The 13,151-nt window shown below is 38.5% G+C and overlaps 1 protein-coding gene across 16 annotated transcripts in view; it reads right to left on the minus strand.

Annotated features, from left to right (window-relative positions):
* The window catches only part of C13H3orf67 (chromosome 13 C3orf67 homolog), a 282,335-nt gene that overhangs the window by 17,940 nt on the left and 251,244 nt on the right, over positions 1 to 13,151 (minus strand). For 15 of the 16 annotated variants that reach the window (XM_021069115.1, XM_021069106.1, XM_021069108.1 and 12 more), the window contains one exon: positions 542 to 636. In XM_021069115.1, the coding sequence (XP_020924774.1) occupies positions 542 to 636 (95 nt within the window). Of the gene's footprint in view, positions 1 to 541; positions 637 to 7,417; positions 7,497 to 13,151 lie in introns of all 16 variants that reach the window. The other variant, XR_002337601.1, reaches the window with a different exon arrangement.

Here is a 13,151-nt window from a genome sequence, read left to right on the forward strand (position 1 = left end):
TATTGTCTGTATTAATGAAAACATGGGTCTCGGTGATGCTGGAGTATTGGGTTTGCTTTGTAATAATACTAACAGCTGGTATTTGGGAGGTGCTATTCCAAGTATTTCATATATAGTACATCTTACCAAATCTTCATGAAAAACTTGCAGGTAGGCACCATCTATTATTAGTCTTACTTTATAAACCCAAAATTCATAAAAGGCATATAGAAGGAGTTGCCAGAATTCAGATGAAGGTCGACTTGACACCAAAGCCTTGCTTTTACACCTTAGACTATATTTTGCCCTGGGATTAACCTTCTGGAGAACAATGACAATTTCTCTCTTAAATTCCTTTTAGTTGTAAAGAATCCTATAAAATGAGGCACAGATGATCTCATTTTGACTATCGGAGCCTAAGCAATTGGCATTTAATAAAAACATTGGCATCTCAAATTAACTGATTTTCTCTATTTATAGTTAATGATTTTTAATTTATTTTTATTTTCTCTATTTATAGTTAATGATTTTTATTTATGCATGGCATTTTTCATATTCCCACCTTGAGCACTCAAGCTTCCAGAAGAATCCTGATGCTGCTCTGCTGGCTGGTGACTGGGAGGAACAATTGGTGGGCTCAGCATATTTAACCAGTCCCTAAAAAGAAAAGAAGAAAAATATGTCTGTAATTTCAATATAGATTTTACCTTTCCCCTGAATTTTTAACTCCCTCAGGCTTCCACAAAGAAATATTTTTCCTCCTTTATGTTTCAGAAAATAAGGTATCGAGGAAGTAATATTCAGTTCTATAAATCTATAAACACAGAGTCAACTACTTAACTAACTAGTTGTTCAGTAAATACATCAACTGAATGATGACTATTCTTCTCAAAAGTTTATTACTGTTGATATTTCAACTATAAGCACAGCTCCTCTCACCTAAGAAATTTATTTCAACAACTCAGAAGAAATGCAACAGAGACATAGCTCCTTAGGACCTTTGGGTAAGAAGGCCTGACAAAGTCACATGTCGTGGATGACAAGACTCCATTTCATGATTCAGAACAGAAGTTAGTCTTGGAGCTGTCACGGACTACGATGGTGGGAGCTGGTATGTATTAACTCAGGGCTTTAGAGCAGGAGAGGGCAAAAGAAGGGAGAGTGAGGGCCTCTGGAACCCCGAGTGACTCAATATTTCAGTTCTCCTGGTACAAATGGGGGCAAATCACTCCAGAAAGCCTCCCCTACACTCCCAGTCCCTCTGCCTCTAACTGCCAACTTCATTTCCCAATCTTTTCCCTTCTTTCCATTCTTTTTCTGTTTCCCAGCTCCCTCTAGCAGATACCTGGGTGGGTGTGATGCAAGTCAGTGACATCCAGGAGGCCTGAGTCACTGTGTTTTCTACTTCAAATCCTTCTCATCTGCAAACTTGCTACCGAGCTTCTCCAGGGGAACACAGCAGGCAGGGGAATGCGAAAGATTTTCCAAAGTGAATCTATTTCTTGCATTGTTATTAGCACCCTGTATCACTGACCTTATTCTTCTCAATAGGAACATGTCCTCATGGCCAAAAAATTTCTTCCTAAATTTCTGTATTTCCTGCTGTCTTTTATTTACAATGGGAGACAGACTTGACCAGTAACTAAGAGCATCGGTTTTTCTGGTCAATCCTGGCTCCATGCTTCTTAATGTAAGAACTTGGGCAAGTCACTTACAACATTGCTAAGCCTTATCTATAAAAAGATGATAGTAACAGTACTCCATAGTTTGTTGTTAAGATCAAATGAAAAACATGAATGAAAAGCATTTGGCATGGACCTGGGTACAGAGCTGCACTCAAAAAATTTTAGCTATGGCCACTATCACCCTCATTATCAATGAAGATAACAGTATGGCTTTAGCTACAATGATAAACCAAGGTAGGAATTGGATTCTGTTGGAATTAAACCAGGAAAGGATTGTAGAATGATCACAAGTCTGGGAGTTCCCGTTGTGGCTCAGTGGTTAGCGAATCTGACTAGGAACCATGAGGTTGCAAGTTCGATCCCTGGCCTTGCTCAGTGGGTTAAGGATCTGGTGATGCCGTGAGCTGTGCTGTAGGTCGCAGACGTGGCTCGGATCCTGTGTCGCTGTGGCTGTGGTGTAGGCTGGTGGCGACAGCTCCGATTAGACCCCTAGCCTGGGAACCTCCATATGCCATGGGTGTGGCCCTAAAAAGACAAACAAAAACAAAAACAACCCCCCCCAAAACAAGTCTATACAGTAGAGGTTTTCTTTGCAAGCCATTTGCTTTTCCTGTATAAAAAGTACGTTAATGTAAAAATTACTCAATTCCTATTTGTATTATTTTAAGATACTTTCATTCACTGCTCACTTTAGCTATCACTAGATTATGGCTAGTGAAATAAGCAAGGTGAGCTTGCTGTGTAACTGAATTTCATAATAACACATTAAGGACATCAGAAAGGATCTGTCACAGACTGCCAAGCTAATGGGGCATTTTCTGATAAGCACCTTTTATTTAGCCCATTTAATTACAGTAGACCAAAAAATTCCTACATTATAGAAAATTACAAAGTCACATACAAATTACCAGCCCAGTGACCTCATTACTCTGTAAGAGTGATGGAGAACAAGGATGAACAGGAGAAAAATAATGTTATCACATGCTGACACTCTCAGTGACAAATTATAAACTCTACACAATAGCAGTAGTAGCTTCTACTTGTAGTCCATGGATGTGTAGAAAAATATAGGTGTTATGAAAGGTAAGATATTACCTTAGGCCAATGATCTGGAATGTATTTTTTTTTTTTCTCAGCAGTAGCTATGGGAAGTACAGAGGTTTTTTCGTTTGTTTTTTCAGATTGTAATTTCAGATTGTAGAAAAATTTTTAAGAAAGTACAAAAAAACTCCTATATATCCTTCACCTTGATTCCCCAATTTAAACATTTTATCTCATTTGCTACCTATCTATAATCTAGCAAGCTAGCTATATCATAATCTATCTAAACAGGGGTTGGCAAGGTATGCTCATGGGCCAAGTCTGGCCCACTGCCCGTTTTGGTAGGGTCTGCAAAACAAAAATAGTTTTTATATATTTAATGGTTGAAAAAATTAAAACAATAAAGTTTATATATTTTATTTAATTTTAAAGTAAATGAAATTAATTTTTTTTTTTTTTTGCTTTTTAGGGCCTTACCTGCGACATATGGAGGTTCCCAGGCTAGGGGTCGAATTGGAGCTGTAGCTTCTGGCCTATACCACAGTCATAGCAACTTGGGATCCAAGCCATGTCTGCGACCTATACCACAGCTCATGGCAACGCCAGATCCTTAACCCACTGAGTGAGGCCAAGGATCAAACCTGCGTCCTCATGGACGCTTGTGAGATTCGTTTCTGCTGAGCCACGACAGGAACTCCCCCAAAATAGTAATGTTTATAAATTATAAAAAAATCATACTTCAGTGTCCATAAATAAAGCTTTATTAGAATCTAGCCATATTCACTTGGTTATGTATTGTCTGTAATGACAGAGTTAAATATTTGTTACATGGCCTTGTACAGAGAAAGTTTGATGGACCCTGATCTATAACCATGAGCTGGTATTGATTTCTCTAATACTAATACAATACCACAGAGTCATTTTCATCTTTTCCCATATTTGTAACTCCCTCCCAATGCTGAGGAACCTGACTCCCATTAGCCTCAGTATATTTACTTATTTTCTGAAGTACAGAACACACCAAAAGTAGTTTCAGAACTGCTAAGCAAACAAAACAGAATAACAAATAAAACATCTCAAACCTACTTTCCAGGATTCTCTGTTTATGGCTCTTTCTATCTTTAATCAAAATACCATGTTCAAAATTTACTTAAGCTAGTTCTTTTCCCCAAATCTTCAGTGTGGTTATATTATTCATTTGAAATACCGTTAGCATCATCTGCTTCTGTTGGTATTACATTTTAGTTTTTCTTCTCCATTCTTGATTTGTATTACTTTTGTTATTATGTGTACACAAAATATTAACAGTCTAAAAGTCAAAATTACATAGAAAGGCATATTCAGGTAAGAGTTAGATTTCCCTCATTCCTTCTGATCTGTTTCCACTCCTGCATCACTTCAACACCATCCCCACTCACTCCTCCAGAGGTAATCAATTGCATTAGTTCTGGTGTCTCTTTTCTATGTTTCTTTTTTGTAAAAACTCAGCAGATACACATCTATGTTTTCATTCCTCTTCTTTCAAATGCAAAAGGAAGCATACTATAATTACTCTTTTTCAGTTTTTTTTTTTTCAAGTTAAAATATATCCTGGAAATCACTCATACCAGTTTGAAGAGAGCTTCCTCATACTTTTTTATAGTCAGACAGTACTCCACCATGTGAATGTATGTTTATTTCACCACTCACTTATGCTCGGGCAAGTTTTCAATATTTTGCAATCATTGAAATTAATGTTACAATGAATAACTTGGGGCATATCTATTTTTGTATATTTGGAGATGTATCTTCAAGGGAAAATTCTTGGAAGTGGGATTCCTGGAAAAAAAGGTAAATGTATACTTGGTTTTGTTAGATACTGACACATTGTCTTCACAAGGGCTGTACCCATTAGCATTTCCACCAGCAATGTCTGAGAGTGCTCGTTTCCCTACAGACACTTCACAACACTATGTTGTCCAGTTTTTAATGTTTTCCAATCTGAGAGATGAGAACTTATATCTTAAAGTAGTTTTGATTTCCATTTTTTGGGTATTTGTTCTCATTGTGAACATTATGAGTGGAGTTGACTCTTCACATGGGAAAGGCCACATATGTCATATATATGTGCACATACATGTATCATGTGTGTTTTATATCTGTACCTTTTTTCTTGTCTGTTCTTGTCTTTTGCCCCTTTACTATCATTTTTTGTCTCTTCCCTTCATTTTGTCATCTGTGCTTGTTTATGATTTTTTTTCCACACAAAAGGTTTTTATTTTTCTATAGTTGAATATATCAATCTTTTCTTTTATTGCCACTGTATTTTGAATCATAGTAAGGAAGTTTCTCTGTACAATCAGGTTCTGTAGAAATTCATGCATGTGTTCTTCCAGTTACTTGCATGGTTTCATTTTTCTGGAGTTTATTCTGGTATATGGTGGGAGCTTATTCTGGTATAAGATGCATCTAATTTCATCTTCTAAAAATAACTGCAGGATTCTTTTTCTAAATGATTTTTTTTGGGGGGGTGCACCCATGGCGTGTGTAAGTTCCCAGGCTAGAGGTCGAACTGGAGCTGCAGCTGCTGGCCTATACCAAAGCCAGAGCAACGTCAGATCCAAGCTGCATCTGTGACCTACACCACAGCTCATGGCAACGCTGGATTCTTAACCCACTGAGGAGGGCCAGGGATTGAACCTGCGTCCTCACAAATACTAGTCAGGTTCGTTATCACACAGCCACAATGAGAACTCCCACAATGATGTTATTTTAAGTTAAGATTTAGAGATTTTATTCAATCAAGAAATTTTAAACAAAACAACTCACTTTTATGCTATAAATAAAAGGGTTTCATGTTAATAAAATATGAAAAATGTTTAGTTAAAGTCAACAAGCAGTTTTCCTTGCAGGACTTTTGAGAGCCTCTAACACACAGTGAATCTCCTGGGAGGAGGGCAGAATATGAAGACTGCCTACCTCAATGCATCTGCAACTGTTCCATCTTTTTGGATCATGAGTCCACAGATTACATCTTGAGAAGAGATGCTTCAGGTTACACCACTTTCCTACCCTGATGACACTTTTTGTTTTTGATTTTTAAATTTTTATTTTATTTTTATTGAATTAGAGTTGATTTATAATACTGTGTTAATTTAAGGTGTATAGACAAGTGATTCAGTTATACATTTTTTCCAATTATTTTCCATTATAGGCTATTATAAGATATTGGATGTAGTTCCCTTGCTATGCAGTAAGTCACTGTTGCTTATCTATTTTATGTACAGGTGTTTGTAACTGTTAATACCATACTCCTCAAATTTATACCTCCTCCTTTCTCTTTCCCCTTTGGTAACCATAAATTAGTTTTCTATATCTGTGAGACTGTTTCTGTTTTTTTTTTTTTCCCCAGCCGCATCCACGGCATATGGAAGTTCCTAGGCCAGGGATAGAATTCAAGCTGCAGCTGGGACTTATGCAACAAGTGTGACAATGCCGGATCTTTAACCCACTTCGCTGAGCAGGGAATGAGACCCATGCCTCCGCAGCAACCTGAGTTGCTGTAGTCAGATCCTTAATCCACTGTGCCACAGTGAGAACTCCTGCCTCTGTTTTGTTTGTAGAGTCTTTGGCATTACTTTAAGGATTCCACATATAGGTGATATACAAAATTCATCTTTCTCTTGTTCATTTTGCTTTTATTTTACTTCATATGCATTTAATAATTTCACTTTTTTCAAGAGCAAAAGTTTTTTGGGTAACCTGTGAATAAGCAGAAATGTGTAGTCTAGCGTCTGCATCTTACATGTTTCCACTTTTATATATGATATTTAATACTAAGCCACTGTTCTGACCCTTGAGCAACTAATTTAAACCTCCATTCCTTCCTAACATAGGCAGCAAACAACTAGAGAAGGAATAGTGGCAGCTCAGGCTCCCTCACACATGTCAAGCCTTAGTCCTTACCTGCTTCTCACCCCAGCTTCCTGTGCCCTGGAACCTGCTCTTGCTCTTTGTCCTCCCATTTCCATATCTGCCCTGTCCTTCTGACTTATGGTCTGTTTTGTTTGGTTTCCTCAGTTCTGACTATAATCTTTTTCTCCCAAGGACTGATTCTATCTATCTGTCATAAAAACCTCCTGGTAACTGGTGGATAAGCATCCTTTTCAGTCAGGCTTGCTCCCTGAGCAGGAGCAGGTGCTGCTTCCTCTTCCTTCCTCTCGTGAACCCAGGCAGGCCTCTTATCCCTGCCTCTCCTCTTGAAACTGAACAGAAAGGACTTGCAGGCATACCTATACATGTTGAGTACTGTCACCAGAGAGAGTGTTTAAGAGTCAAAACAATGAATTCACTTTAAATATCACATAACAAATATGGTGCAGGTGAAGAAGAAATACCATTTTGTGAATCTTCACAGTGGATACATTTATCACTGAAATCTCGCCCTCCCCCCCTCCAGAAAAAAAAAAAAAAACCCACCACAATCTTTTCATTCACCTTGCACGCTAGATTTTTTAAAGTTTTGGCACTGAGCATTAACTGAGTCAGAGCTAACAGATGTTTTTGTAAGTGAGGATAATGTCCTCACTTAGGATAGACTAAGTTTCAGTTCCTTCATTTAAAAACAAGATTTTGTTTACAAGAGAGTTTTACACACATTTATTTCATTCATGTATGTCTTACAAATATATATGTGTGTGCAAACATACCCATATATATACATAAATACGTACATGATATGAGAGCAACAGCTAGCTTGATCACCCTTCCACATATACTGCAACCATTTACTGAACTGCTGTATGTCAGACCCTGGAAATCAGATGGAAGAAACATTCTAATCAACAGAAAATGACACGGGCTGCTGTGCGCTGGTTAGCTTATTTGTTTGTTCTCTTCAAGGAATTCCTTGTATGGAAACTGTCTACAATCTTGTATGCATAAATATTTATTTGGGGGGAGTAATTATTTGAGAAATATAAAACATATTAGATATAATTACTCTATGTATTTGTGTGTATATATATCACAGAGCTATCATAAAGCTCTGGGTCAGAGGAGCTGGCCAATGTGAAATACTTACACAAGAGAGCTTATATAAGGAATTCAGCAATCTGCAGCAATTTCTTTTTCTGCCTTTTCTAGGGTCACTCCCACGGCATATGGAGGTTGCCAGGCTAGGGGTCTAATCCAAGTTGTAGCCAACGGCCTACGCTAGAGCCACAGCAACGCAGGATCCGAGCCTCATCTTCAACCTACACCACAGCTCATGGCAACACCGGATCCTTAACCCACTGAGCAAGACCAGGGATTGAACCCGCAACCTCATGGTTCCTAGTCAGATTCCTTAACCACTGAGCCATGACAGGAACTCCTCCTTAAACTTCTTTTATATATTTATCATACCTATTTCCTTATAAAGTTCTTCAGTTGTCTGAACTAAGAAAAAAAAATCACCTTTTTTAATACTAAATAATCCTAAGTAAATTAAACTTATAAAACACTGTTTACCCAAAAGTATTATAAATGTTCTACAACTATACAGAAATTTAGCAAGTTTTCAACTTACCACAAATCTAAATGGATTTCCTCAATTGCACGTCTCTGAGTTCTAAAATTACAAATTTAAAAGGCCCAAATCTCTCCTATGTTACAACGTCATAAAATATCATATTGCACAAATTCCTTCTTAAAAGACACAAAAAAATGTGCCACACTTAATTCTAAATCTTCCTCTGGTCAGAAGACACCCACGCATAATTACATCTTCATTTGTTTGATCACTGGATGAATGTAGTCTTCCCTGTCTGACTCTACCTTGCACCTAGCAGAATGTCTGGCAAAGAACAGGCACTTCCTCGGTATTTACTGAATGCATGAGTATTAAAAGAGTCTGTTAGAATAATGAGAGCTACTCAGTGCTGAAACTTTCATAACAGTAAATAATGCTGCTGCTGCAACTCACTCTTGCATATGCCTTGATCTTATTCTTTCTTTACCTGCTAGGAGCATGCTATTGTTTTCTCATCATGTGCTCGGTACATATACAGGTCAGCCTGGGGACACATGCCTGCCTCTTTATAGCCAAGACAGAAAAATTTAATTTTCTGCCTCAGAAGGCAGAATGGTGGTTCAGAAATATGTTTACTAGTTTAAAACACTAAGGAAATAAATGTTTCTTTTTAAAAAATTTAAACCTATACAAAGAGCTCTTGATAGCTTTCCTTCATAAGATTTATCATTCATTTGAGGCAAGAAGCTCAAACAATAAGCTGAACATGAACTATATGTTGGGAACTCTTCTGCATGTTGCTTAACATGGACTGGAATAAGTATTAAGATGCTAGTGTTTAATATTGGTTAGTTTCCATAGGAGGTCTCTAGCCAGATTCTCAACATTCTGGTTCTGAAGGCTTTCTACAATGTGCCCACCAAGTGGTTATCATCAGTAACTTGTGGACTTACTACTTTCAAAGACGATAATTCACCTTCAAAACTCTGCATAGTCTGATCCTTACTATCTCTGCAACATATTTTTTGCCTTTCCCTCCCTGTTACTGCCATTCCAGGCTTCAGAGGAAGAGCCATATCCTTAGTCTCTTTTCCCATAATAGCCTAGTGCTTATAGACTGAATGTTTATATCACCCCTGACATTCGTATGATGAAATCTAACCCCGATGTGATGGTGTCTGGGGATAGGGCTTTTGGGAGGTGCTTAGGTCGTGAGGGTGGAGTCCTCACGAATGGGATGAGTGCCTTTATAAAAGAGGGCCCAGAGAGTTCCCTTGCCTCTTCTGCCATATGAGGTCACAGTGAGAAGACACCTCTTTATTAAGCAGGAAGAGGGCTTTCACCAGACACCAAATCTGCCATACTTTGCTCTTAGACATCTCTGCCTCCAGAACTGTGAGAAAGAAATTCCTATTGTTCAAAAGCCACTAATCTATGGTATACTACAGCATCCCAAATGGACTAAGGCACCTTATTTATTTTATCTTTCAGCTCAAATTTTATTTCGGAGAAGCTGTGTCCAAGTTCTAAGTGTATAGCAAGTTTATTAACAGTCAATGTCCCAGCAGGAAACACTTGGCATACTCAAATTGGGATGAATTGAGGCAGGCTTAAGAAAGGACTCCTTACAGAGGTATGGACAGGTATAGGGGGACACACAAGGAATGCTATATACATAGTATAGAATCCTAGGGATTTTGCCCCCCACCTCTTCCAAGCATTAAGGCAAAAGGAAGTGACAAGAATTCAGAGAGAGGGCCTTCTAACGAGGACCTGTGCCTAAGCTGCATGCTCCATAAGGCAATCAACCCTGTCTGTCTTCACCCTGGGCTTGACACATACAATATACTGAATAAATGTTCACTGTATGAATGAATTCATTCATTCTTGAACTTGTCGAAGGCCAGGGCTATGGGAGAAAGATGTACAGGTGAGAGTGAAAAGACAAGAAAAGGGATCAGTTCTCTGAGGAAGACCTTGTAGAAAGAAGGTCGGGAGAACAGTGAGAGCAGTGGGAGGAATAACAGGCGTCAGAAAAGGCAGCCAGTTGAGAACATTATTACTCTTTCTAGACATTTCCTCTCCCCTCCTAAAAGTGCTCCCAGAGGATGTTTGCATTATGGTGACATCTGGAATAGGATCGAGTCTCTTCTACAGCAAAAGCTGGGAACCACATTACAAAGCAAGTACTATATTTTTACCTCACATCAATCCATATTTATTTACAGACATGAAACAGACATAAAAGGAAAACCATATTTTTTCTTTCTTCTGGCCTCTACAAAATCACCTCCCCTGCCCATGTCTTTGCAAGAAGACTCACAAAACAGAGAGGACCCTGTTCCCTCCAAGTTCTTTTTTCTGTGGTGTTTTTTTTTTTTTTTTTTTTTTTTTTTTTTTTTGCCTTTTCCAGGGCTGCTCCAGCATCATTTGGATGTTCCCAGCCTAGGGGTCTAATCAGAGTGGTAGCTGGCGGCCTTTGTCAGAGCCACAGCAATGCAGGATCTGAGCCACATCTTTGACTTACACCATAGCTCATGGCAACGCCGGATCCTTAACCTATTGAGCAAGGCCAGGGATCGAACCCGCAACCTCATGGTTCCTAGTTGGATTCGTTAACCACTGTGCCATGACGGGAACTCCTCCCTCCAAGTTCTTAATGTTACAAGAAACCACAAAAATCAACAACTTCTTTTACTCTACTAAATATACTTTATACATTTTCTGCAAAACTGAATATCCTTCCTGCTCAGCAGATTTTCCTTTAGGTTAAGAAAATATTAATGGCATAGCATCTTGAAATTATTTTACAGACACTGGCTTATTAGATATAGCAGATAATTCGATTCTGGAGGCACAAATCCAGGCATAAGCCATCAAATTCAACTGTAACACATGAACAGTAATATCCCATCTACTAGAAAAACATGGGAAAGGCTTTTCTACACTGCTATCAGCACAGCTGCTTCATAATCTTACACTGAATAGAAGTTTATTGAGCCCCTGCAGTGTTGCAGACTTTATCCTGTGTATTGAGGAGTAAAACATGATTCCTGCCCCTGAGGAATTCAGCAGTCTCCTGAAGACAGACTGTTAGATAAACACTTATAAGAGAGTAAAGTAGGTATTGTTAAATAGACATAAGCCCAAGGAATCCTGCACAGTTAGGAGAAGGGTTGTGGTAAGGTTTTTTAAAGCAAAAGTGATGACAGGATTCCTCCTAAAGGATGAGAATGAGGCCACAAGATAGAGAAGAAGAGATGTAAGGATATTCTAGAAGGAACAGCATGCACTATAGCAGAAAGGTGTAGAGAGCTTGAGGTACCTTTAGTGGTGTGAAATGATGGGCCCTGGGTGTTTATGTGTGACACGTGAGGAGACACTACAATTACTGAAGAAGGCAGTGCTCTTAGATGGCCAGCTAAGCAGTTCCTACTTATTGTGAAGGTGCTGGGAATCTATTGAAAGATTTTAAGCCAGAAGAATCCTGGATTTACATTTTAGAAACATCATGGTGACATCTGTGTGGAGAATGGGTTGGTAGGAAATAAGAGAGGGACCACAAGGATCAGATAGGAGATTGTTGTTATATAATCGAGACAAGAAATAATGGTTTTGTTTTGGAAATTTAGTACATATGTGTATGAAAATACATATGAGGAACATGGAATCCTTCCTTTGACAAAATTAATTTCTCATTGTATCAAGATAAGGTTGGAATGTATAGCAACCTCCTAAGAATACATCTTGTTTCTGTCGTCCCACGAGAGTGAAGGTCTCCAGATATACCTCAAGCATCTTATACTCTAATAAAGACTATTTCAGATTCTTTCTGTATGTCCCATGTACTGTATAAGTTAAATTTAAATAGTTGCTGAATATCCTTGTGCCCAACAGTGTATTAGACATATGAGGAAGCTGAAAAATACAAAACTTGGTTCCAGGAAAGTAGTCAAATATATGAATAGGCAGGTCAGAAGAAAGACATATAAATGCTTCCTGCCTCCTCCAAATATTGGAAGATATTTGACCATGTATACAATTATAGAAATGCAAATTAAAATAATGAGATACTATTGATACACAGCAGCTTGGCAAAAGCTCTGAAGTTGATGGCGTGTGTGAGCTGCAGGAATGCAAACTTGTGAACAATTTGGTACTATCTATCAAAATTACTTTTTTTTTTTTTTTTGTCTTTTGTCTTTTTTTTTTGTTGTTGTTGTTGCTATTTCTTGGGCCGCTCCGGCGGCATATGGAGATTCCCAGGCTAGGGGTTGAATCGGAGCTGTAGCCACCAGCCTACGCCAGAGCCACAGCAACGCCGGATCCGAGCTGCGTCTGCAACCTACACCACAGCTCACGGCAACGCCAGATCGTTAACCCACTGAGCAAGGGCAGGGACCGAACCCGCAACCTCATGGTTCCTAGTCGGATTCGTTAACCACTGCGCCACGACGGGAACTCCCAAAATTACTTTTGACCACATAATTTCACTGCTAGAAACTTACTGTAAACACATACTTGCCCAAGCGCATAGAGCTATGTGCATGAAGATGTTTACTATAGCACTGTCTACTGTAACATAAAGCTAGAAACTACCAAAATGCCCATTAGCAGAGAACTGGTTGAATAAATTATGGTACATCCAAACAATGAAATAATATCTAGCAGTTAATGAAGAAAGTGTTGATCTACATGTGCAAAATCGGAAAGAGGTCCAAAAATCTACCCAGTAAAAATAAAAAAAATCAAGCTGTGAAACAGCATGTCATAGAGTTTACATTGAAAAACATACATAAATGAAACATATCTTCTTATAAATGCATAGGAAGTTTTTGAAGGATGCACAAGAAACTGTTAACTGTCATCACACCTGAGAGTCGAGAGGTGAGGTTGGGGGTGGAAGAGTAAGAACTGATTTTTACACCTATTTCCCTGTTCTGGTTGATTTTTTT

Source organism: Sus scrofa, chromosome 13 (genome assembly GCF_000003025.6).
Source record: "Sus scrofa isolate TJ Tabasco breed Duroc chromosome 13, Sscrofa11.1, whole genome shotgun sequence".
Taxonomy (NCBI): domain Eukaryota; kingdom Metazoa; phylum Chordata; class Mammalia; order Artiodactyla; family Suidae; genus Sus; species Sus scrofa.